General features: G+C 41.2%; 1 protein-coding gene across 6 annotated transcripts in view; it reads left to right on the forward strand.

The window, feature by feature from the left end:
- The window catches only part of LOC113037032 (leucine-rich repeat and fibronectin type III domain-containing protein 1-like protein), a 421,423-nt gene extending 400,892 nt beyond the window's left edge, over positions 1–20,531 (forward strand). For 5 of the 6 annotated variants that reach the window (XM_026193741.2, XM_080289322.1, XM_026193739.2 and 2 more), the window contains 5 exons: positions 895–1,078; positions 3,031–3,247; positions 3,319–3,581; positions 13,994–14,043; positions 19,192–20,531. In XM_026193741.2, the coding sequence (XP_026049526.1) occupies positions 895–1,078; positions 3,031–3,247; positions 3,319–3,440 (523 nt within the window). In that variant the 3' untranslated portion in view covers positions 3,441–3,581; positions 13,994–14,043; positions 19,192–20,531. The remainder of the gene's footprint in view (positions 1–894; positions 1,079–3,030; positions 3,248–3,318; positions 3,582–13,993; positions 14,044–19,191) is intronic. The other variant, XM_080289323.1, reaches the window with a different exon arrangement.
- The last annotated feature ends 1,895 nt before the right edge of the window (positions 20,532–22,426 follow it).

Genomic DNA, 22,426 nt, shown 5'->3' on the forward strand with positions numbered 1-22,426 from the left:
CATCAACTCTGATCATTGGCTCCGTGGATGTTTTTAGAGTTCATTTTAAAGTTCTGCTTCTCACCTCTCGTGGCTTTGTGGCTGTTATTTTACTTTGTGTGCATTCCTCTCTTTGCTTTTCTGTTAAACTACTTTGTACACTCTGTTTTTGAAGGTCCTACATTAATTAAGTTTATTATAATAAATAATCAGTTTGGCATCGATTACATTGGCAAAAAAGATATTAACAAAGTTTTGACAGGAAAATGTTCCAATCTCTTTTCTTTTTGGTTTTTACCCTGAGGGTTTTTAAAACGCTCTGGACTGTGCAGGCTTTTCTTTCAGGAGAGCTGCACTAAAGATAATAAAAGTTCATGACTTTATGCTTACCAAAGTTCAGGCTCAACTTACACCGGAGCGCAAATGTAACATGAGGGTGGTGAGGCTGCCAGTGTGAGGAAGGTTGAGTCGTTTTCCACTCATTTACAGTGAACATATTTTTGTAATATACAATAAGTTTTATTGGGAAACTTCTGCATGTGGAAGAAAAACCTTGAATATTTTGTGGTAATGAACGGATTTGCATCAGAGCTCAGTTCATAGTTTCAGCCTGGTTATCCGTCATAGTGAAAAGTGAAAGGAATGTTTTGATGCCTTTGGTGTTTAAACTGACCTCAGCGGTGTTTACTGTGCTGTCTTTTCTGTGTATATTCAAATTAGCGTGATAATCCTGAGTTTCTTGCTTCATCTTTCGAGCTATTAACTGACACCAGGCCCTTGACTTTTGAAGGTAACTCACAACGGGTAAACATTTCAAAGGAAAAGTCTAAAATTGCTACAAGAAATATTGTGATCTTTTCTCTCTTTACACCAAAGGCAGGGCAAAACCAATCAAATTGTCTTTCTGTCTTTCAGGATGATCCCAGCTAACCACAAGTACTTCCAGCTGAGTGATCTGGCATCATCGCGGGATTACGAGCTGTGCGTTTTGGCTGTGTACGATGATGGCATCACCACGCTGACAGGCACTAAGCTGGTGGGCTGTGTGTCCTTCACAACGGAGTCAGAATACGGACGCTGCCACTCTATACGAGACCAGGTTAGTGTGCTGAGGTGTAGCAGGTGTCTGATCCACTGTTACTCCAGTTGATAACTGATCAGACTTCTGCTGAATCATATATAGTTGATGAGCTGTCTGCTTCAGAGCACTGTCTCACTAGTCAGTGATAAATGACGAACATGCATGTTGTAAATGATTGAGAAATTCAGTGAGGACCACTGTAGTTTGTTGTTTTTATCTGGAGCTCATTTCAAGTTTGCCTGCAACATGTGATCCAAAACTTGTCATCTCAAGGAATTCTGTATTGGAGAACATTAGTATTTGTTTTATGGATCTGTTTTTGGAAAGCAGCAGATTGCCAATACAGAGAAATGAAGACACCAATAACAACAGAACATGGAACTGGATACATCAGACCATGTGAAAGGAGCAACAGGGGTCAGGATGGGTTACAGTGTAGCTTGTAGATGTGTCACAATCATGGGCAACTAAAGGAACATGTTGTAGATGATATCAGATCTTTTTCTTCATAAAGGATCGCTGTTTCCAGCTGATAAATTAGGAATTTGACGATGTAAAAAGACAACAAAAGACCTGTGACATGGTTCAAAATCAGCAGCAAGCTTACTTTTAATTAAAAAAAATAAAAATAAAAATGGCCACCGATGTTTCCGAGGAAGATGTCATTTTTTCGTCACCCTCTAGAATTAGTGAAAATAAGAGTCGAGGATTTTTCCTTCTGTTAGTCCTACATGTGATCGTTGTAAACTTGGAGAAGGCTCTCTTACTCATTTATTTTGGACATGTCCCAAACTCTACAATTACTGGCTCGCAGTGTGTGAATGGATATCTTTAAATGTTTAAATGTTTCTCCGATATGTACAATTGCATATTAGAGCCGGACCCAATAACTGCATTGTTTGGATCTTCCTCTTCCCTCCTGCGCCTCAGTCTTGCTGCACAAACTACAGTTTTATTCATAATGGTCGTTGCTAAGAAAATGATTATGACCCTCTGGAAATCTGACACTGTGCCTCAGATCAAAATGTGGTTAGCAGAACTGACTGCTTTGTCGCAGAGAGATACATTAGAGGACCAACTTAGTGAGTTCTTTGATGTGTGGCAACCTGTTTTAGATCATTTATCAAAGCATAAAGTTCTCTCTGATTGGTCGCAAAAAACTTAGTCTGCCACCCAAGCGTTCTACTTGTGTTTATTGTTGGTGTTGAAGTAATATTTTTGTTGTTGCAGTGTAATCTTTTGCCTTGTTTGTGTGTTCTTGCCCTTGTTGTTGCTTTGTCTGTTCTTTTTTCCCCGTTATATATCAGAGAATCTTAATAAACATATTTCTTTAAAAAGAAAACAAGAGTAATCAGTTCAGTTTCTTCCCATTCTGTCCTTTTTAGTTGGCTTTAAAAGGACGGGGACTATTGATAGTTCTCAGAAAAATCCAACATACGCCTTTGAAAAATGTTTTTGTTATGTCCTTGGTTTGGTTTGAATGTTAGGTAATAAATCTTAATACCGAATAAATGAATAGATGATGAGATCATTGCAGAGGACAGAAAAATACAATAAAAGACATACAGATCTCTTTAATTACTGAACTGTATTTGATTTTTGTTTAATTTATTACATTTAATTGAGTTATTTTTTTATTTTGCTGTTTTCTTTTTCTAATAAATTTTTTGTTTTTTCATATCGTCCTTCACCTTATTTTTCTTCATGTTAATGTTAACAGAGTTTTGCTTTGATTGCAGTACATCAGAAAAGAACCGATAAATGTGTCATTTTAACTGGAGGAAGTTGCTTAGCTTGTTGCTTCTCCTGCTTTGTGACACCTCAGCTTTTTGTTCTTTATTTCTTTTTGCTTCTTTTGTGATTTCACCTTTAATGTGGTTCATCTCAGTAAAACTACTCAGAAATCATGGATCACCCTCTTGCACTTAGATATTTTAAGAGTGCTCATGATTGTTGTACTCTTCCTCTAGTTCCTGGGTGGTACCATGATCATCATCATTGGGGGGATCATCGTGGCCTCTGTCCTCGTCTTCATCTTCATTCTCCTGATGAAGTACAAGCTGCACAGTAACCACTACAAGCAGAAAGCCGTCGCACGCCACGCCAACGTCTGTTCCCAGACCAACGGAGGAGGAGGTGGAGCCAACATCCTTGCTCTGCCTCCATCGTCCTCCTCTGCAGGGCAAGGTAAGATGCTGAGAAAAGCGAGGTGACGCCGCATTTAGTCATTCAATAATTTGACTCCATCTTTTTTCCAGGTGGAGGCATTAATAGAAACTCCCAACCGTCATCGTCGACAGATGGGATGGGAGGAGCTTCTCTTCGAGGGACGACTGTAGTGGACTTAAATCCCGCCCATGACGATGACATTTCCCAATAACACACAAGAAACAGTCCAACCCACAGCCCACCAATCTCTAAGCCCAAACCAATACTCCACCTCCCTCCCCCTCTTTTTTAATTTGTTGCTGGTGCCTGGAGCCAAGCTCCACTTTAAGCCGAGGAGCAGCTCCTGTCATTGGTGAGTATTTGAATTAGTCACATACAAAAGAGCATTAGACAAGTCAACCTGTGAAAGTTCATTTCTGCTCATTTAGCATCTGACATTCAGTCTAAACATAGATTTGGTTTCTTACACACTGCTCATATTCAGATAATAAGTTAGCATGACTTGGTTCTGTTTAACTGAATCAGGCAAATAGAACCAAATCACTTGTTGTTACTCCAGCCAATAATAACTCCCATTTAGGCAGTTTCTGTACTTTGTGGGGAATTGTATTTGTGAGTTTAATAAGCAGTCTTACATCGCACTTACCTCAGATTGTTTTCCTTTTAACTGTAATTAAATTGTAACTTATTAGGCTTCGGTCTCCTCTGTTCTTCCTCTGTCCTCTGTCAGAGACTCAGCTCATTTCACCATCTGATGTCACAAACAGTCTGAACCAGTTAGACTGAAACTCATCTTTAGACTGTTGCTTAACCTTAATCATGCTAGTGTTATCTGAGGATCCTGAGAATCATCAGTGCTAACATTAACTTCACTGGCACTCGGCCTTTCAGCATCTATTTCAGCATGTTTTTTCCCTTCCAGCTCTTTTCCTTCTTGATTAGCCAATTTAAGGTCATAGGCGGGTGGAGCCAATCATAGCTTCCATATAGGGTAAGAGGTGAGGTGCACCCCAGACAGGTCAGAGTGCAGACAACCATTCACAGTCACACCCTACAGCCAGTCTAGACTAACCAATCACCCAACAACCCAATACTGAACAAACAGGAAGCGCAGCAGGAACACACAGACTCTGCCAGCTGGTGATTCAAACCCAGGACCTTCTTTCAGTGAGGTCACAGTGCTAACCACTGTACCTTTTTACATCTTTGGCTGTGTGGTCACCTGTGGTCACAACTGGTCCAGTTCACCTGCCTTTGTTAGCCGCTCTGCTGCAAAGTATTTCTCTGGTGCAAACTCTATATCTGACAGCAGGACAGCTGGTGGGACAGGTGCATGCACGCTTATAGCAAGGAGCTCAACGCATGGTTTTTGCTGTCCTGTAAGAAAAGAATTCAGTTAAATATGGTGCTGCCAGGGAGATGAGGGAAGAGAGAGTTTCATTTGAAGTTTGTTTGAAATTGAAATGTACGGCAGGCGGGCGCTGGGAGAGAAAGTGATGGAGAGGACAGGCTGTAAGTTGCTTTAATAAACCTTGCGGACAAGGTTCATTTAGCTTGCATGACTGAACACCGAGCTCTTCCTATAAAAAATGCACTTTAATGAGCAGTCACTCATATGGATGAAATACGCACAAGAGCGCCGGCTCAGTGGGGTGCTGCAGTCGGATGATGGTGCTGCAGACCTGCACAAAGTTTCAGCACTTCAACTGATTTCATATGATATCAGTGTTGTCACTTTTTTTTATATTTTCTTGAGTGTTATAACAATAACACTGTGAACTGATAACATGCACCTACTGCTATCAGTCTACTTATTAGAGCGTGAGCATCTCACTGATGCATTGCTACACTGGCTCATTCATAAGGCTTAATAAAGTAAAAAGACGTGACCGGGTGATGCACATCACTAGATTAGTCCATTTAAAATGTCTTTTATTTCTTTTTAAATTCTTTTTTGTGATTCTTTTCTGTCTTTGGGAGAAACATTTGCAAAATCTTGTCAGAGCCATAGCTGAACTGTTTTTAGTTTTGAATGTGCAAAAAACTGAAGATGAGCAGAAATTTTGCTCAGACACATACAAGCTAAAGTCCAGGGTTGATGAATTCATCAAAATGACATTAAATAATTTGAGTTTTTAATACGCAAAATGTTTACGTACTTTAAGCCCCGAGTAAATAATTGGGGATTATTTTTCTCCAGAATGAGCTAATCTCTTCAATTCAGAGTTAATTAGTAATGACTCCTTAGGAAGGAGAATGTGATCTCATACTACAGGAGAGGAGGTAGCTGAGGTAGCGGAGGAGAGCGCAGCTGCTGGTGCCTGAAGTATTTTTACGTTTTTATGTCATTATTTTTAATGACCTTCTGCGTGTTCTTAGATGAGCGACAGGTTGTGACATGACTCATGCAATCACTTCAGCTTCACTTCTCAGAACATCTGTGTGACCCATACAATCACAGTGTACCTTATTTTACCTGTACAGGTACAGCCACTTGTAACTAAGTCAATAATTTCCAAGGTTGACTGTCGACAGTGGGCGGGTATTTGTACCCTGAAACTCATAGAGGCCAGCTGTGTACCTCTGGTGGCAATTATGTACGTTAATGCAACAGTAACCTTTAGCACTTCTGATCTGACCACCTAGAGCTTCACCTACAGCCGGCTCAGCAAGCAGTTCACTAAACATTCATGCCTCTGGACTGTGGGAGGGAACTGAAGCAGTCAGGGGGAGAAAGCCACCAAGCACAGGGACAACAAATCCTCCACAAAGGCTTCTTTGTGTGAGGCAGCAGTGCTAAACTCTGCACCATCATGCTGCCTATGTATTCAGCAGACTTAGAAATGTGTATTAAGCTAACACAGAAAAATGTGTGTATTTTTTAACACAAGTTCTTAGCAGTTATTTCTTTTATTAGTTCATTTAGGAAGACTTTAAACAAAAGGTACCTTTAAATACATTCTCACTCACTACTAACATCCTTCATTATTTTGCACAGAGGTGATCCTGTAACCTCAGCTGATTTCTTCTTTTTGAGAAGCATTCTGACTGAAGCTATTTTTGTCTTTTATTTGACAGTGAAAAGAAACTATTTGAAGCTTTATTACTCGCTGTCTCTGCACCTCGGACTAACACATGGTCTCTTTCAGTTCCTGTTGCCTGGCCCTCCCAATGCAAACAGTTTTGTCTCCTCCTCCGTGTCCCTCCTCTCTCTGCTCCATCGTTATTTGTCTGATTTTAATGAGTTGTTTTGTTTTGATGCTTCCTATCTCTTTTCTGCTCCTTTCATTTCTGAGATCAAGGTCGTTCTGTTTGCGCGCTATCCTTCACTATAGCTTTTCTCTTTATCTTGTGATATTTCTGCTACCAATTTCACTCCCAAATTGAGATGTATGCCCTATCTCGACGTATCCTTCAAAGCGCTCAGGGATTCTCTCCTCTTCACACAATTTATTAGCTATTTCTTTTCTTTTCATCTCTGTATGAATTGAAAGATTGGTCGTGTGTAGTTCAAGGGATGGAGCGTGACACTAACACTCAGGTGTGGGCATCTTCATTCGCTGTTAAACCAAAAAGGCAGAAGAAGGCATCGGTGCCTGTGGTTCACGTGCCCACTGTGGTCTGAGACCTTTATATTTCTGTCTCTCTCTGATAATATTTCATAATGAAAATTACAGGGGGAAAAAATGAGATTAGCTCTTTAATGTGTTGTCTCGTTTCCAATCTTGGGTTTCTTTGCTGCCATTGCCTTTAATATTAAATGTAACGTAGCATGCAGTGATTTCATGTGGGTTGGTTTTACTTCCTGTAGACCATTAAAGAGGTTCATACATGATTTCCTTTAGTGTTGGTTGCAATGGTCTGCTTGTTAAGTGATTACACATCGACCGTGTTTCTGGTCCCAAGTCCATTCTTGGAGGTTGGGGTTCTGCAGTATTTTCAAAGCACTGGCTGTATTGTAATGCTTCAGACATGGGTCACCTCACCGTCTTGCCAAGTCTAGGCTTCCTTGTGATTTCCTGAGTGAGTGTGGGAAAGTAGAATGGGTGACAGAGCCTTCAGCCGTTATGTCCCTCTCTCTATTTGTGCTCAGGAGACACACACTTCTGCTTTTAAGATTTGGCTGCAAACTTTCTCCCTTTTTTTTGGCTTGTTAGAAGTCTTCTTGTTCAGTAGAAAGAGCAGCAGTTCTGTTGTAACTGTGGAACGTGCAGTGTTTTAAATTTCAGGTAGTCTAAATTTCAGGTCATTGATACTAGTTTCCTCATCAGTAGTTCTCTTTCCTTTACGCTGCTTACATGGCTACACTTCAGTAGTGGTTAAATTTAGCAGATTCAGTATTACATCAGGATGAAACCATACAGAATGAGCATATATGGATAAAAGGAAACGCAGTGTAATATCCCAAATTATAAGCCAACTCCTCATCTTCCTCTGTGTTTAAACCTGACCAGTCAGAAGCTTTAATGGTTTAAATTTGCCTTCTGAAATTCATTTACAGCTGACTCACTCCAACAGACATACTATAATCAGACTTAAAGAAACTCTAGATTGGCAGCGTTAGTGCTACAGACCCATAATGCAACACTGCAAGGCTGAAGGGGCTTTCACACAGGATGTAACAATGGTGCTCCTGCCCTCTGAAACTCATTTGTTCCCATGCATTATGTGGTTCAAACATGGTTTGTCACTGTGGAGCGTAAGCACACGGCACACAGCTCAGGAACTCTGTCACAGCCAATAGAAATGAGGCATGCAGCCTGCAGGGAAGCACAAAGGAAGAAAAGCTGATGGTAAGTGTGGATAGACTCAGTCATAGGATACAAGTTTGCATTTGTAATGACAGCACAGTTTTGCATCCAGGTAGACATGTCAGGTCGCTGTGTGTAAACACACTTTAGATTTGTTGTGTGTTCTTTCCAGCAGCTGCAGATCAATGCAAAGCTTCTTAGGTATGATAATTATGAGAAGAGTTGGACTTTTTCTGAATATTTCAGCTCTGCGCCCGCTGAAGATTTTAAAATCGGTGAACATGGTGGCGAGCTCAGAACTCGCTGCATCCTTTGTGAAAACCCCATCACCCTTTACACCTGTGCACCTCTGATCAAAGACCAACAGATGCTTTTGGCTGAGATTTTATATGATCATTGTCCAGGAATCCTTGTGCTTATTTTTCTGCCTCCCCTCGTTTCTCTCTCACTTCTTCTAACCTCTATTTTTACACTTATGAGTTGTTCTTTCCTCCCTCTTTTATCTGGCAATCGTGACCTTTATTTGGGAACGCTTTGTCATCTCTTCCCCCTCTTCCTCTGAATATCCTCTCCTTTTGCTCTGTCCTCCCTTCCTGTTCTCCCTGTTATCTTTTCTCTCTTCATTCATCATATCCTCCCTGTAATAATATACCTCTCATCTAAAAACTCACATTCTGCACACACACTTGTCCGTACACACAATGAAACACTCGTTTTTTTCCTAATGGAAGCAATCTCAGCGTTCACCACTGACCCTTTGGCCATTTGTTGTAGGTCCAATATGCACCACATACATTCACACAACAGAAACCACACAGAGGTAATCTCAACACACCTGCTTCCTCTCCAAACCAAATGAACTGCTGGTCAGCCTGAGTCACTGCTCCCTGAAGGGCCATCAGTATCTTACCTGTTAAACATGCACATGGCCAAACAAAGCTTTACAAACACACAGCGAATCTTTACATGAAAAGGTTTAGTTCAGATTTTGCATCACTCCCCAGCATAGTGTTTCCAGATGTTGCAGGTGATTCCCTTTCGCTCGTACAAACATCATCTGGATGGATTGGCTTAAATTTTGGGACTAACATCTGTCTGCCTCCTAAACAATCTTTAGAATAATAGTTAACCTGCTCTCACTGTGCCTGCTCATATTAGTATGCTAACTAATAATTAGGTTGCAAACGATCACTGAAATATATTTCTGACAGATAAAATCGGACCACCATTTTTTCCCCTAGCTCAAGTATAGAAAGCTTAATCAAACCTTCCTACTTCTTTCTCATCCAGAAAAGAAAAGTCTGTTTCTGTTATACAGAGCAAAACTTAAAGTGGTGAAGGAGATCCTGATACAAGACACATGCAAAGGTGGACCTGCAGGCAGCCAGGTTACTTTTTACAGCGAGCCGTGGGTTTGCACCGTTTCAGGCTTTTATTAACGTATCTGCACAGAGATCATTACACAATAAAAATGCCTTTTCAAGATGGTTGTGGTTTTCTGTGTTTATACTGTGGTGTGTGAGGCATTAGCGATGTATTGTTTGGGTCTTCTGGGTTCTTAAGGGCTGTTCAGGGCTTTTCTGTGCATACTAGTCTATGATAGAGGATCTATCAGACTGATATCTAGGGAGTTTGGAGGCTGGGAGGATGCCTTGTTTTCTACGAGCTTTTCCTGAGCAGGATTTGTAGTGTAATGTTGGGCGCTGGTTGCTTTGAGGAGGCTAGTGCTTAGTCAAGGTTTGGGTAAGTGATATCTGTCAAAATAAATCCACCTGAATCCCAGAACTGAAGATTACGTGGGATATCATACTGAGATCATAAATACTACGGACTTCTCTGGTGGGTTTTAATGTTGTGGCTGCTCAGGTGTACTTTGAGGTAAGATGCTATGTAAAACTTTGTAGATTAGCGTATAGCAGGGATAGAGAACCCTATTATACAAGCACCAGGATGGCTACATGCAGTGCCATCATTGGAGCATCGCTGCATGTAGCCAACAAGTAGTGACAAGGGGAGTAGATAAGTGCTAAGACAAAAATGTCCTTTCAGCAAAGTTGACCTTTCAGAGAAATGAAGCTTGCACTACACAAAAGTGGACATACACCAAGCTATAGAACTGCCCACGCTGAACAGAAATGCACACAGTAATTCAGGCTGCTGGCTCTCCAATGCAATCCCACCATACCATCTCATGATTACCTCAAATAGAGAGAGAGAGTGCAGAGAGGCAGGCAGACACCGGCAGATATCATCACAGGGTGTTCTGTAAAGCCACGAGGCACCAGGGCATCATTCAGTGTGCTTTTATTATCCGAGCCTGGCACTTAAGCAGCACGATGGCACAGTGACTAAACTTCAGCCGCAATGGAGCCTTCACTGAGGCCAGCAGACCCTGCAAAGAGTCTTAGTGACACCTAGTGGTCACGCCACACAGTGATTTCGATCGTCTGCTTTTATTTTTACCCTCATGTATCTAGGGAAAACAGAAGGATGCTGTCATTCACATTCATGCATTCACACTCGCACTCGCACACACTCACACTGGGAGCTTCCCAGCTCAAACAGCTCCTGCTGCTGAGGGCTGCTGCAGGGGAAGACAAAGATTTCAGAGTGAATCCACAAAGACGGTCGTGATTCTGTGTCATTTATAAGTAAGTGCTCATCATGGGGAGTTCACAGGAACTGGATAAGCACCTCCATCCACCAAAAGCAGTAAGCAAATACCAGTTTACAGCATAAATAAAGCTCCTTAGACTAGTATACAATAGAAGTGGTAAATGGCCTGCATTCGTATAGCGCTTTACTTCCCTAAGGACCCCAAAGCGCTTTACACTACATTCAGTCATTCACCCATTCACACACACATTCACACAATAGAAATTACTCCAATTCTGCACACCTTATTGTGTTTTTCATTCATGATTCTGTAATTGCTATAAGCACCAAGACTACAAGGTAAACAGCTGCCTTAGCAGACAGAGCTGCCATGTTCAGGTCTCTCCGCTGACGCTCTGTGAGATATAAGCCTGGGGCCAGCCGAGGATGAGCAGAGACTTTCCCCAAAGCTGGGCCAGTGTTTTCTTTTCTGCTGTGTGCTAAACTCAGATAGGTGTTGATATCCTTTATTGACCTAGGCGAGATGTAAACCCATGCCTTCTTCAAGGACCCAGTGAGAGGAGAATTAACTTTGAGTAAACCCTGCCTGCTCCACATGCAAGGGCCCTACTTTAAACCCAGGACCATTTTGCTAACCAGTTAGCTACTGTGCTGTACAGAGATTAAGTATCACACTCTGTTTTCTTCACTCTGTATTTTGCAAAATGATTCTTCCCTCCGACTCAAAAAACTGAAGGCTCTGCCTCCCATTCTACTTTTAAATACTCTAGTGGCCTGTTATGCTTGGTGATGGCATGCCAACTCTTGGTGAAGTCCTGGTGGTTCCAGACATCTTCTGTTTCATATGGCAATGGCTCTATTATATTCGAGCTTGCTTTTGTCTTGACATAATATGTACATTGCAGGACATTAGGAAGCTGTGAATGACAGGGAGGTGGCAAATGTAAGTGACAAAGAAGTTATGAAGAGTATTGCTGGCGTGGTCGGGTTCTATTTGGAAATGGTTTGTGAGTATGAAATTTATGTGAATTTATCACCAGAGCACGATACTAATGACATGTATGGACATCAGACGTTGGTATTTAAAATAATTATCAATACAATTCAATTCAGGTAGATTTATATATTACCAAATTACAACAACATTTACCTCGATGTGTGCAATACTTCAAGACAAAGACCCTTAAAGTATAAAGTATGAAACATCAAGTGAAGAAACACGTCAGTGGCATCAGTCACAGATCAGCTAGATGTGCTATACCTGTGCTATACCTGTGCTATACACCAAGGTACTATTTGAAGCTTCAGGAATGTCAGCAGCATGTAATCTGTCATTCTACAGCAAAGCCGCACATGAAATGAGGTAGTTTAGAAAGCGGTCATTCTTTAAATGTGATGTTCTTTAAAATGATAGATATATTAGCTTCCTTAAAACCATAGAATAATAATAATAATAATAATAATAATAATGACAATTATGTATTTACCATAACTGTTAAAAGATAAGTTATTTCCCTTTTTGTTCCATTCCTTATATACAGAGCTGCTTAAACTGAATAAATTGTGTGAGAGCCCATTAAGAGAAAGCAGTGAAGTCCCAACTGAGGCTCTGCTGTTTCCTGATATCTATTTTTACAGGGAGGCCTTTGAAATATAATTTGCAGCATAACATTGCCAATGGCTGCATAAACCCTTTGACAAAAAAATAAAACAAACATTATTTGTTAATCTCCATCTGAAAAGACCTGCGTAAATGTGGCATGGAAGTAGAAAGCGACGCTGTCAACAGTGGGCTTATATATCGTGAAGGAGAGAGCAGTCCAAAGAGAGAGAGAGAGAGAGAGAGACAGAAGGGAGGATTATGGTCTTAGTATATTTAGTCCGTGAGACAGATGAGGAGGCAAAAAAGAGAAATAAAGCAAAACGACCAACCAAACAGAGAGAGAAGTGGAGATGAGTCACTGAGCCCCGAGACAGTTATTGACAAGAGAAGATGGAGGGATAAAGAGAGATGGAGAGAAAATAAGAGCTTGGTGATGTGGGAGAGGTGGTGGGGGGGGGGGGGGGGCAAACTTGTGTGAGCAAGAATGACTTTATTGATTATTCGATCTGGGAAACTAGTGTGATCACAGTCATCATTTTTCTGTTGGTTGTGAGTTATGGATGCAGGGATTGATGAATTTGTGGAAGCGATGATGATGCTTTCAATTGAGAGTCGATCTACTTTCCACTCTCCCATGAATGTTTTGTCAGGATGTCAAAATGCAAGTAGGATGGATGGGTCATTTAATCACCAAATATTTTTGGTCAGTAAACACCTCATTTGAATGTTATAAATCCAAGAAGTTTAAGAAAACTTTTTGTGTTAAATTTAATTCATAATAATCAAAAAACAAGCAACCCTCAAGTTAATTTCACAACTGTGGGACAGACTGCAGTGGGCTTATAAGGAGCAAGTCTCACAGTCTGTGGGTTTATGATGCAACCACACCTACCTCCTCATCCACCCTGCTGGTGGTTATACTGAGGTAGGAATCAGGCTGTACAATACAAACTGCCCCACTCATTGACCGATCGAAGGTGTTGCAGCTAATTAAGATTAGCTCCATCCTTCCAGCTTCTTCCACTTATCCGGGGCCGGGTCGCATTGGCAGCAGCCTAAGCAGAGAAGCCCAGACCTCCCTCTCCTCGGCCCCTCCCCCAAGGTGAGAGATATAATCTATCCAGTGTGTCTGGGGTCTGCCCGGGTGCCTCCTCCCGGTGGGACTTGCCCGAACCACCTCAGCTGGCTCCTTTCGATGTGGAGGAGCAGCGGTTCTACTGTGAGCCCCTCCCGGATGGCCGAACTTCTCACCCTATCTCTAAGGGAGAGGCCAGCCACCCTTTGGATGAAGCTCATTTCCGCCGCTTGTATCCGTGATCTCGTTCTTTCATTCACGACCCACGGGTCATGACCAAAGGTGAGGGTAGGGATGTAGATCGACCGGTAAATTGAGAGCTTCACTTTTACGCTCAGCTCTCTCTTCACCACAATGGACCGGTGAAGAGAGACGGATTGGTGCTGCGGCCGCCGCACCAATCCGTCTCTCTCCCGCTCCCTTCTCCCATCACTCGCGAACAAAGAGCAGGCCATTCCCACTGCTTCGCACTCTGCTGCAAAACCCCAAAAAACAATAAAACCCCAATATCTCTTATTTGTTTTTTTTCTGCTGATCAGCTAAACAGGCTTAAACTGGATAATATGGAAAATTGTGAGCTTCAGAGGTGCCTGTAGGTGGATTAGGTTTCTTTTAGACGTGACCTGACAGTTGCTTCCCCGTGTGTCTTTCTCGATGGGTTGATATCTGAACTCTGATCCCATCTTGTTGTTACTTTTTGTTGGTTGTGTGTTTTTCAGATTTACTTACATTCAGCTTCACAGCGCTGGAGGGAGAAGAGGTGAGAGAGGTGAGAGATCAAGCACACACACAAACAGACTCGCGTATGCACACAGGTTGGAGGGTAACCACTCATCGTACCACCAGAGATGTCAGAACATCTTGAGGGGAGAGAGGGCTGGAAACATGTTAAGCATGCTTTAATAGAGAGAGAGGGGGGAAATGGAGTGAATGAGGAAGAGATGAAGGGAGAGTGTAGCAGTCAGCAGCCATTAGCAGGCCTGGAGTCTGTCTGCCTCTAAGTGCTCTGTAAATATCGCCTTGCCTTAGTAAACAACATTATTCTCCTTTATTGGGCCATTATGTAATGGCCTGATCCCCCACAGTATGCAGATTGGTGTCACTCCATTATGTAAGACTTCTATTTCATTATGTAAGCATTCTCCACCTCCCCTCCTCCTTGTCTTCTTCCTCTCTTTGCTTTCTGCTCATCCATCCCATTAACAGTTTCTGACAAGAGGCCACGTTTTTTTAATTTATGTCATCACATATGACTTCATTCTCAATCAGTGTGCACTGATCTTCATATTCAGTGTTTCATAATTCTTTATATTTTTCATATTTTTCATATTGTCCCATTAACTGAGTGATGCCACCAAGATATTTAACCCCAATGTCTCTTCACAAAAGACTGCAGTGTGCTTCAAGGTTTATAATTTATCAGATGGTGCGTTTCACTTACAACTATACAAAGATTTTTCACTTTTAATGTATCAATTTATGAATTTAAGCATTAAAGTTGCATTGTAGCGTGATGCTTTTTGGAGGCAGAATTTATCATATTTCTGAAACCATGCTGGAGTGCGACATTATCAGCCAAGACTGGCTAGATAAGCTAGTAAACTGTAAGTTATTGAAGAAAAAGAAAGCATAATTTTATTTTACAAACTTAAAGCAACAACAAGTTATATTACCTGAAAATTTAAAAAGCAAAAAGATTACCCTATTAGACACTTCACTCTCAGACTGCTGGCTCACTGGTGGTTCCTGAAGTATTCACGTACTCAAGTATGATTCGAGGCAGAGCCTTCAGCTGTCAGGCCCTAGTTTGGAGTCAGGAGGGAGACACTCTCTACAACCAGTAAGTTCAATTCAATTTTACAGTCACCTCAAGGCACTTTATATTGTAAGGTAGACACTACAGTAATACATACAGACAAAAACCCAACAATCATATGACCCCCTCTGAGCAAGCACTTTGGTGACAGTGGGAAGGAAAAACTCCCTTTTAACAGGAAGAAACCTCCGGCAGGTTTCTTCCGGCAGGCTCAGGGAGGGGCCACGACGGGTTGGAAAACAGGATAAAAGACATGCAAGTAATTAAGTAAGCAGATTGGTGCCCTGCTTCCTGTTAAAACTGAGTTTTTCTTCCCCACTGTCGCCAGACGTTTGCTCACAGGGAGTCATTTGATTGTTGCGGTTCTCTGTATTATTGTAGGGTCTTTTCTTACGATATAAAGCACATCAAGGTGACTGCTGTTGTGATTTGGTGCTATATAATAACACTGAATTGAATTGAATACAGTTGTTTTGAAGACTGAAACTAGCGTTAAACACAATCACTTTTTTGCAGTCTGGTAGCCAGCCTCAAGTGGCCAGCAGAGGAACTGCAGTTCCTGACACAGAGCAGAACAACTTAATTTCCCTTGATTGGAAGTATTTCTCAGTGTAGCAAAATAAAGCTTTATTTATTTTACCAGACTAAAGAGGGGCTGGGATGCCCTGTATTTGCATTTCAAATATAAGCAGAAAAGAGTTTGTGGGTGAGAAGGGGATCGTTTCCAAAGCAAAGTATATGCAGGAAAGCTTTTCTAAAAACCTGAAATCTCAGAAGCTGGCCAAGCAGTCACTGAGTCATCAGTACTGAAAAACAAAAAAACCCTGCAGCACACACCGTGGGTTGTTTTTTGGTGTTTTTGTACAAGGTAGGAGAGGATATGTGCATGTTTTTTCTTTTCCCCATAAGTTGGGAAGCCTCAAGTGTGTTGGATCAATAACAAAGAACAAGCATATATTCAAGAAAGCTGCAGTCTATAAATAAAATAAAGACTTCCACTCCAAGAGGCCAGCTCGTGAAAATCAAGTTCACTTAAACCACAGAAAGACAAACAAGAAGCAAAACACAGAGGGAAATTCAGTTAAGTGTTCATAAGAAGACGTAAATACAGAAATATAATACTGTGCAATTGTTAGTACAGTGTTTAATTATTCAGTCTGTTTCTACATTTTGCTGAGCTCTATGTTTGTAAGAGAGTAAATCGCATGTACACACAACGTGCTGTCATCCATGGGTTTCAATAGCACTCTTCTGTCAGATGCTGCTGTCTCTTAAAGGTACGCATGAGGTTTTCTTCTCGCATCTGTGAGCTGACATGTTGGCAGCAGCAATATTAGGAATGCATAGTGGTGAAGTTTGTCATATAGGAGGCTTTGGTTTGTGTCCTGTTCGGGAGCTTTGTGTTGTGTGCCTTCTTTTTACTCATTGGTTTGAAAACTACCAACAACAACCTCACAGTTTGCATTAAAATCACAGTGACCCTGCAGATAAGAGATGAGTCTTTTTTATTTAAAAACGACACAAGCGATCTTTTACAGGTGTCCATAAGTAACGGCTTAGTGAAGATAGTTGTGTTTCTAAACCCGACACGTATGGAGACCTTGTGCCGTAAATCTGGGAGATTCTTAAGATTAAAGACTCTGATGAGGGACCTGGTCAAGACAGCCAACAGCACAGCCAACAGTGGTTACACAGACTATTAACACACAGACACACATAAAAAGTATATAGATGTACAGATGTACTATTGATGTATTATTTAAAACAATAAATATTAAATGTAACAACATTTAAGTGGGAGAATGAGTCACTGACTCGGGGTAAAAACAAAGGCAGTAATATGTCTGTGAAGGTTCTCAGTCATCCAGGTCATCGTAGTCTAAGGAGCTTGGAAAGAAAAGCGTCTGGACTTCTTTAAGTTGCTTGAAGACGTTTCACCTCTCATCTGAGAAGCTTCTTCAGTTCTAGGGTCAAATGGTGGAGATTCCCGGATTTAAGCCCTGTGGGAGCCATTTATGTCCACTATGACTGACCATCTTTGAACAGAGGCGGTGGTTTTGAGATCCTTCCCAGACGCCTTAACGCCCACTCACATCCTGGGCCATCTGACCTCAGGAAATCATATGATAGGGTGGGGCCAGGTTTCACAATGAGCTCACCCGAAACCTGATTGTGACTAGGGCTGCCACAAACGATTATTTTGATAGTCGACTAGTCACCGATTATTTTTGCGATTAGTCGACTAATCAGATCATCATCCATTGGACGTACAGCGTACAGCTTATTGCACCAGCAGCATCTGGTCTTATATAACTATCATTAGCTTACAGCTTGAAGTGTTTGTGCTAACTAAAAATAAAGACAAGATGGTAGTTTATTAAATTTTAATGAAATTTGCAGATTGTTTCGGTGAAGTTTAATAAACTCCTTGCTTTCTAAAATATAACAGGACACCGGAGTATATTCTCCAGCGTCTCACACTTCTGATAATCAGCTGTCTGCTTGATGTTTATTCAGCTGTGTAAAAACTATAACTTTAATCTCAGCCAAACCGATTTACTCAGGAACAAATAAAATACTAAAGAAAGCCAAACTAACATTTTTAAGTTATCTAAGTGACTTATATATATGTTTAACCTGACTAGCGAAAGACGGCGGTGGGTTTGAAAATGATTTGCCGGGAGTCCGGTGTTCTCACGGCTCTAGTTAGCCTTGCCCCCGGCTAGCTATCGAGCTAGTGGGTAACAGACGTCTCCGAAAACGTCGGAGCGCTTTTGAAAATATGTGGTGTCCTGATAAACTGAGCAGATATTTGAGGTTCACACAGCTACATTCTCGCCTGAAAATATGTTAAACGTTTATTTTGTGACCCAGAAAGAATAATAAGAGTAAAGTTAAAACTAACTAGCTGCCGCCATTGTTGGAAACTAAGCTGGGCCGCGCTATGACTTCTGGGACACAGCTTCTTCTTCTTCGGGGTTTAACGGCAGCTGGCATCCTTGTACATGCAGTGCTGCCATCTTCTGTTTCAGTCCGTTATTACACTCTTAAATCCTACTACTCATTCCTGCGTCCTTTGTAAGTAAGTAAGTAAGTAAGTAAAATTTTATTTATATAGCACATTTCTAGATAGAGATCACAAAGTGCTTTACAAGATATAACAGATTAAAAAGACAAAATACAAACAAAGTTAGCAAAAGGCAGTTTTAAAAAGATGTGTTTTTAGCTGTTTTTTAAAAGTAATCAATGAATCAGCGGATCGTAAGTCCTGAGGAAGGGAATTCCACAGTCTGGCGGCCACAGTAGCAAAAGCTCTATCACCCCTAGTTTTCAGTCTCGTATACTGAATGACAAGTAGGCCCTGACTACTCGACCTCAGAGACCTACTAGGGGCATAGGGCTGTAAAAGTTCAATGATATATGGTGGTGCTTGTTGTTGAAGAGCCTTGAAAGTTAAAACCAAAATCTTGTGATCTTACAAAGCTTCAAACGATGCGTCGACTATTAAATTAGTCGTCGACGATTTTAATAGTCGACATAATCGTGACTAGTCGACTAATCGTGGCAGCCCTAATTGTGACCTACACCCACTTTCACACTTTGGCTTATGTGATTAGGTAGAGGATCATTAAGGGGTCCTTTGTCCCTCTTGGGGGGGGGGACATTCCCACAGGGCTTAAATCTGGGACTCTCCACCATTTGACCTTAGAGCTGAAGAAGCTTCTCGGATGAGAGGTGAAACATCTTCGAGCAACTTAAAGAAGTCCAGACGCTTTTCTTTCCAAGCTCCTTAGACAGGCAGTAATAATTAAGCAGAAAACTTGTGACAGATTAGTTAAAACACCTTTTAGTTTGGTGATTTAAATGAAAATATAACTTAGTGAGTAATAAGATAAATAATCACCTGTTGCAGCTGTCTTACTTTGAGATAATTCCCTTTATTCACTTATTCAGAGATGATAATGTGGATTTATCACTTTTTTTTTTTAATTTACTCAGAAAGTTTCAGTCAAAAAACTGAAATCAAACCTAAAGTTTCTTTATATAGATCAAAAATCACTCACTGACTGTGAACCACTCTCCATCTCTTATCTGTTTCAGGTGCCTCGTGGGTTGTATGTTAACATCCTTCTTGTGAGCCCTGACGGTTTGATACACACTATCCTCTGATACCACATCATACCAGACCCACACAGGATGTGACCTTTGGAGCCAGAGAATTCAAAGCCCACCTGCTGATATGCAAAAGACCCCACGCCGCTGGGAGAGACATGTTGGATGCAGGTCTGGAACTGGTTCTCGAAACTTTGGATCAGAGGAACGAGATAAAACCCTCACAGAAGCTCTTTTTCTTCTTTCGAGGATGTAAACAATCATCTGATGGGTGTTTGTGTGATCGCTTCGTTTCTGAGAATGTGCAGAACAGATGTATGTGGACAACATTTCCCCTGGATGTTATTGTGGTCAGTGGTTGGTGGCACCGCTCTTCTCTTTCCCCAGCATATAGTCATATGCCAAAGGATTACAACAGTATTATGACAGCACTATTACAACACTGGGAGGACACCCAGACTTCCGGAAACACACCTCTTAGAAACTCCATGTTGGGCCTTGGATTGAAAATATGAGCACATTGTCAGCGTCTTGTCTCAAAGCATCTATGATAATAACAAACAGTCAAGAAACTAAACCGTGAACTCTTCTGGCACTTTAATCATATGTTTTCATCTCATCCCTCTGCCCTGCCTTCTCTGGCTCTATTTCTCTTAATCACTCTGTCTCTCCCCTTTTCTCTCTGATGAACAGCTGACTTGTATATCCTCCAGTATTACCAATCTAACTCTTCTGGCTGTGGATGACTTAGAAAATGTTGACATAATCGGTATGTTTGCGTCCATTGTGGATCGGTTCTCTCTTTGTTGGAATATTACAAAAAAAATTAAAATCAGTGTCCCGAGGACGGAGCCTTTAGGAGCACCAGCGGGAAGTGATTCAGCGTCTGCGGCAGCACGCGTGCGTCTCTACACGTGACGGTGAAAGCGGCGAAAACGCTCTAACGCTGGAGAGCAGCTGTGTGTGAACACATCGCTGGTGAACTTGACCGAAACTGTTCCTACCACTAAACGCTGGCACTCGGGATGGTTAAATATACCAAGTGGTTTTAAAAAATGGCCGGCAGAACTCGCGCCGTCCCTTCCTGTCCCCCCCTCCCCTCCTCCCTCCCCCTCGATGCCCCTCTTTGCCGTTGACAGTGTCTGTGTTTGTATGCGACATACACCTTACAGTCTTCGATGGTTTGATACCCATGATTTACTTTGAATATAACGAAACTAATGACCACAATAAGGAGAAAAAAACACAACAACATGCGATTTTATGCTTTCATAGATACAATTATGTGGATTTATAATGAAATAAAAGGTATTTTTCTTGGAAGAAAAGGAATTTGTTGTTATTCACATTTCAAAAGAAGACTTCTCTCTAGACAGAAGCACTCTGTTTATGTTTGTTATTGAGAGGGATTTCTTCCTGCTTTTCTATAAGCAATAATATCGCACATCCGTGCAGAAGAAACAAAGTCATTTTCAATATTAAGAAAGATCAATTGTGATGTGTTCCTTTAATCACAGCTCTACAGCTCCAAACTCTAAGTCTGTGTTATCAATGATAATGTTTTTTCTCTGTTTGTGTACTTTAGCTTCAGAGGTGCAATATAACAACCTGAATTGAACATTTAATGTAAGAATAGGTTATTGTGTTGGGCCAAAACAGAGACGTAATGATCAGGCAGAACACTTACCGACTGAAATAACTGCTGCTTGGTTAGTCAGAACAACCTTAAATACATTTAGTGGAACGGCTGCTTAAGATTCTGGTGATTTTGCAGCTCGTTCCAAGTGAAGGCAGGTGCAAATTTAAGCAGCACATTCTAAATTCATCGTGACCTCTGGAGACAGAAAGAAGGAACGAGTCTCCTGCTTCATTTTAACCCTGTGAAGTCAAAGTGATCACAGGTAGTAACCCAAACCCAACGCTAAAAATGTAAACCTGTTTTCATCTTTGTTAGAATGAGTATGCAGCTTCTTAATCAAGATTCAACAGAACAAATTAATCTCTGAAGGTTTGATGTGAACCAGAGGTTTACAAGCCACAGTCACTGTGATAGAAACGATCTGGAGTCAAGAATGACATCGTCTCGTCACCTTTACGTGCAGAAACACTGAAAACACAATAATGATTGTCCGGAATCAACAATCTACTGCTGTGTACAAGATTTAACAGCACTACAAGAACAAAGCAACATGCTGGCCTTTATAAATATCCAAACATAAAGAAGACGTGTGCCCTTTGTCAGCAGTGCTTTGATGCATTTGCAGCTGTATTAGTTGCACAGGACAACGTTCCCATTTTAGAGAACGAGTCTGGAAGGGTGGCGGTGGTATTCACTTGCAGGTTTGTTGGCCAGGAAACTGTAAAGCTGCCCCTATGAGACGTTTGTGTTTTGCTGTTTTTGCTTTTTTTTCTATTTTACTTTCACTCATTGGTTAAACACAGGGATTAAACTAGTTGTCTATGTTGAGGTGTCTAGAAATGACTTTGGTTTTTTAGGTTACAAATAATATCATGTGACCATTCAGATAAATAATCCGGCATGTTGAAAAGTGATGAATGGCCACTAACCCACCACCCTCACTAACCTCCAAGAGCTCCTCTATAAATGACCCACACCAGCAGCTGTGATGAAAAAGCAGATTAAACGATTATTTTTCACCCTAAATTCTCGCTTCGATTTTACAACCAGAGAAGTGTTAACGATGTCTGCCAGAGCTGCAGATCATCTTCATAACAAAACGTTTCCAAAACATAAGGCTGACAAGAATAAGAAAGGTTCTCTTCTACTGTCAGACAAGCAGTTTTGATGTTTCACAAAGGATTTTTCATATTTCACTCGGTCCCTGCAGGGTAATAATAGACTTTTTGTTACCGGGAAACAATGTTAGCTATCAATAAGGCTTTAAATAGTTTAGATGGCACTTATACCTGCCAGCAGTAAGGTTCTAGTGAAGTGCTGACTACACTTCCATCAGATCAACAGAGCAGACAGTCCAATGACAGCACGGCTTCTCGGTACACAACACATGCTATAAATGTCACTAAAAGTGAGAAAGACGGAGCCTGAAGCAGAGGGATTAGCTTAATGTCGTGACAGTAATTGGATGGATCGCTGAGACATTTGATGCTGACATTCATGTATCCCAGAGAATGATTTATAATAAGTGATTCTGTGACCTTTTATCTTGCAGGTTAACAGTTTGCTCTATATTTTGATTTATGA

The sequence above is a fragment of the Astatotilapia calliptera genome, chromosome 14 (genome assembly GCF_964374335.1).
Source record: "Astatotilapia calliptera chromosome 14, fAstCal68.1, whole genome shotgun sequence".
Classification (NCBI taxonomy): Eukaryota; Metazoa; Chordata; class Actinopteri; order Cichliformes; family Cichlidae; genus Astatotilapia; species Astatotilapia calliptera.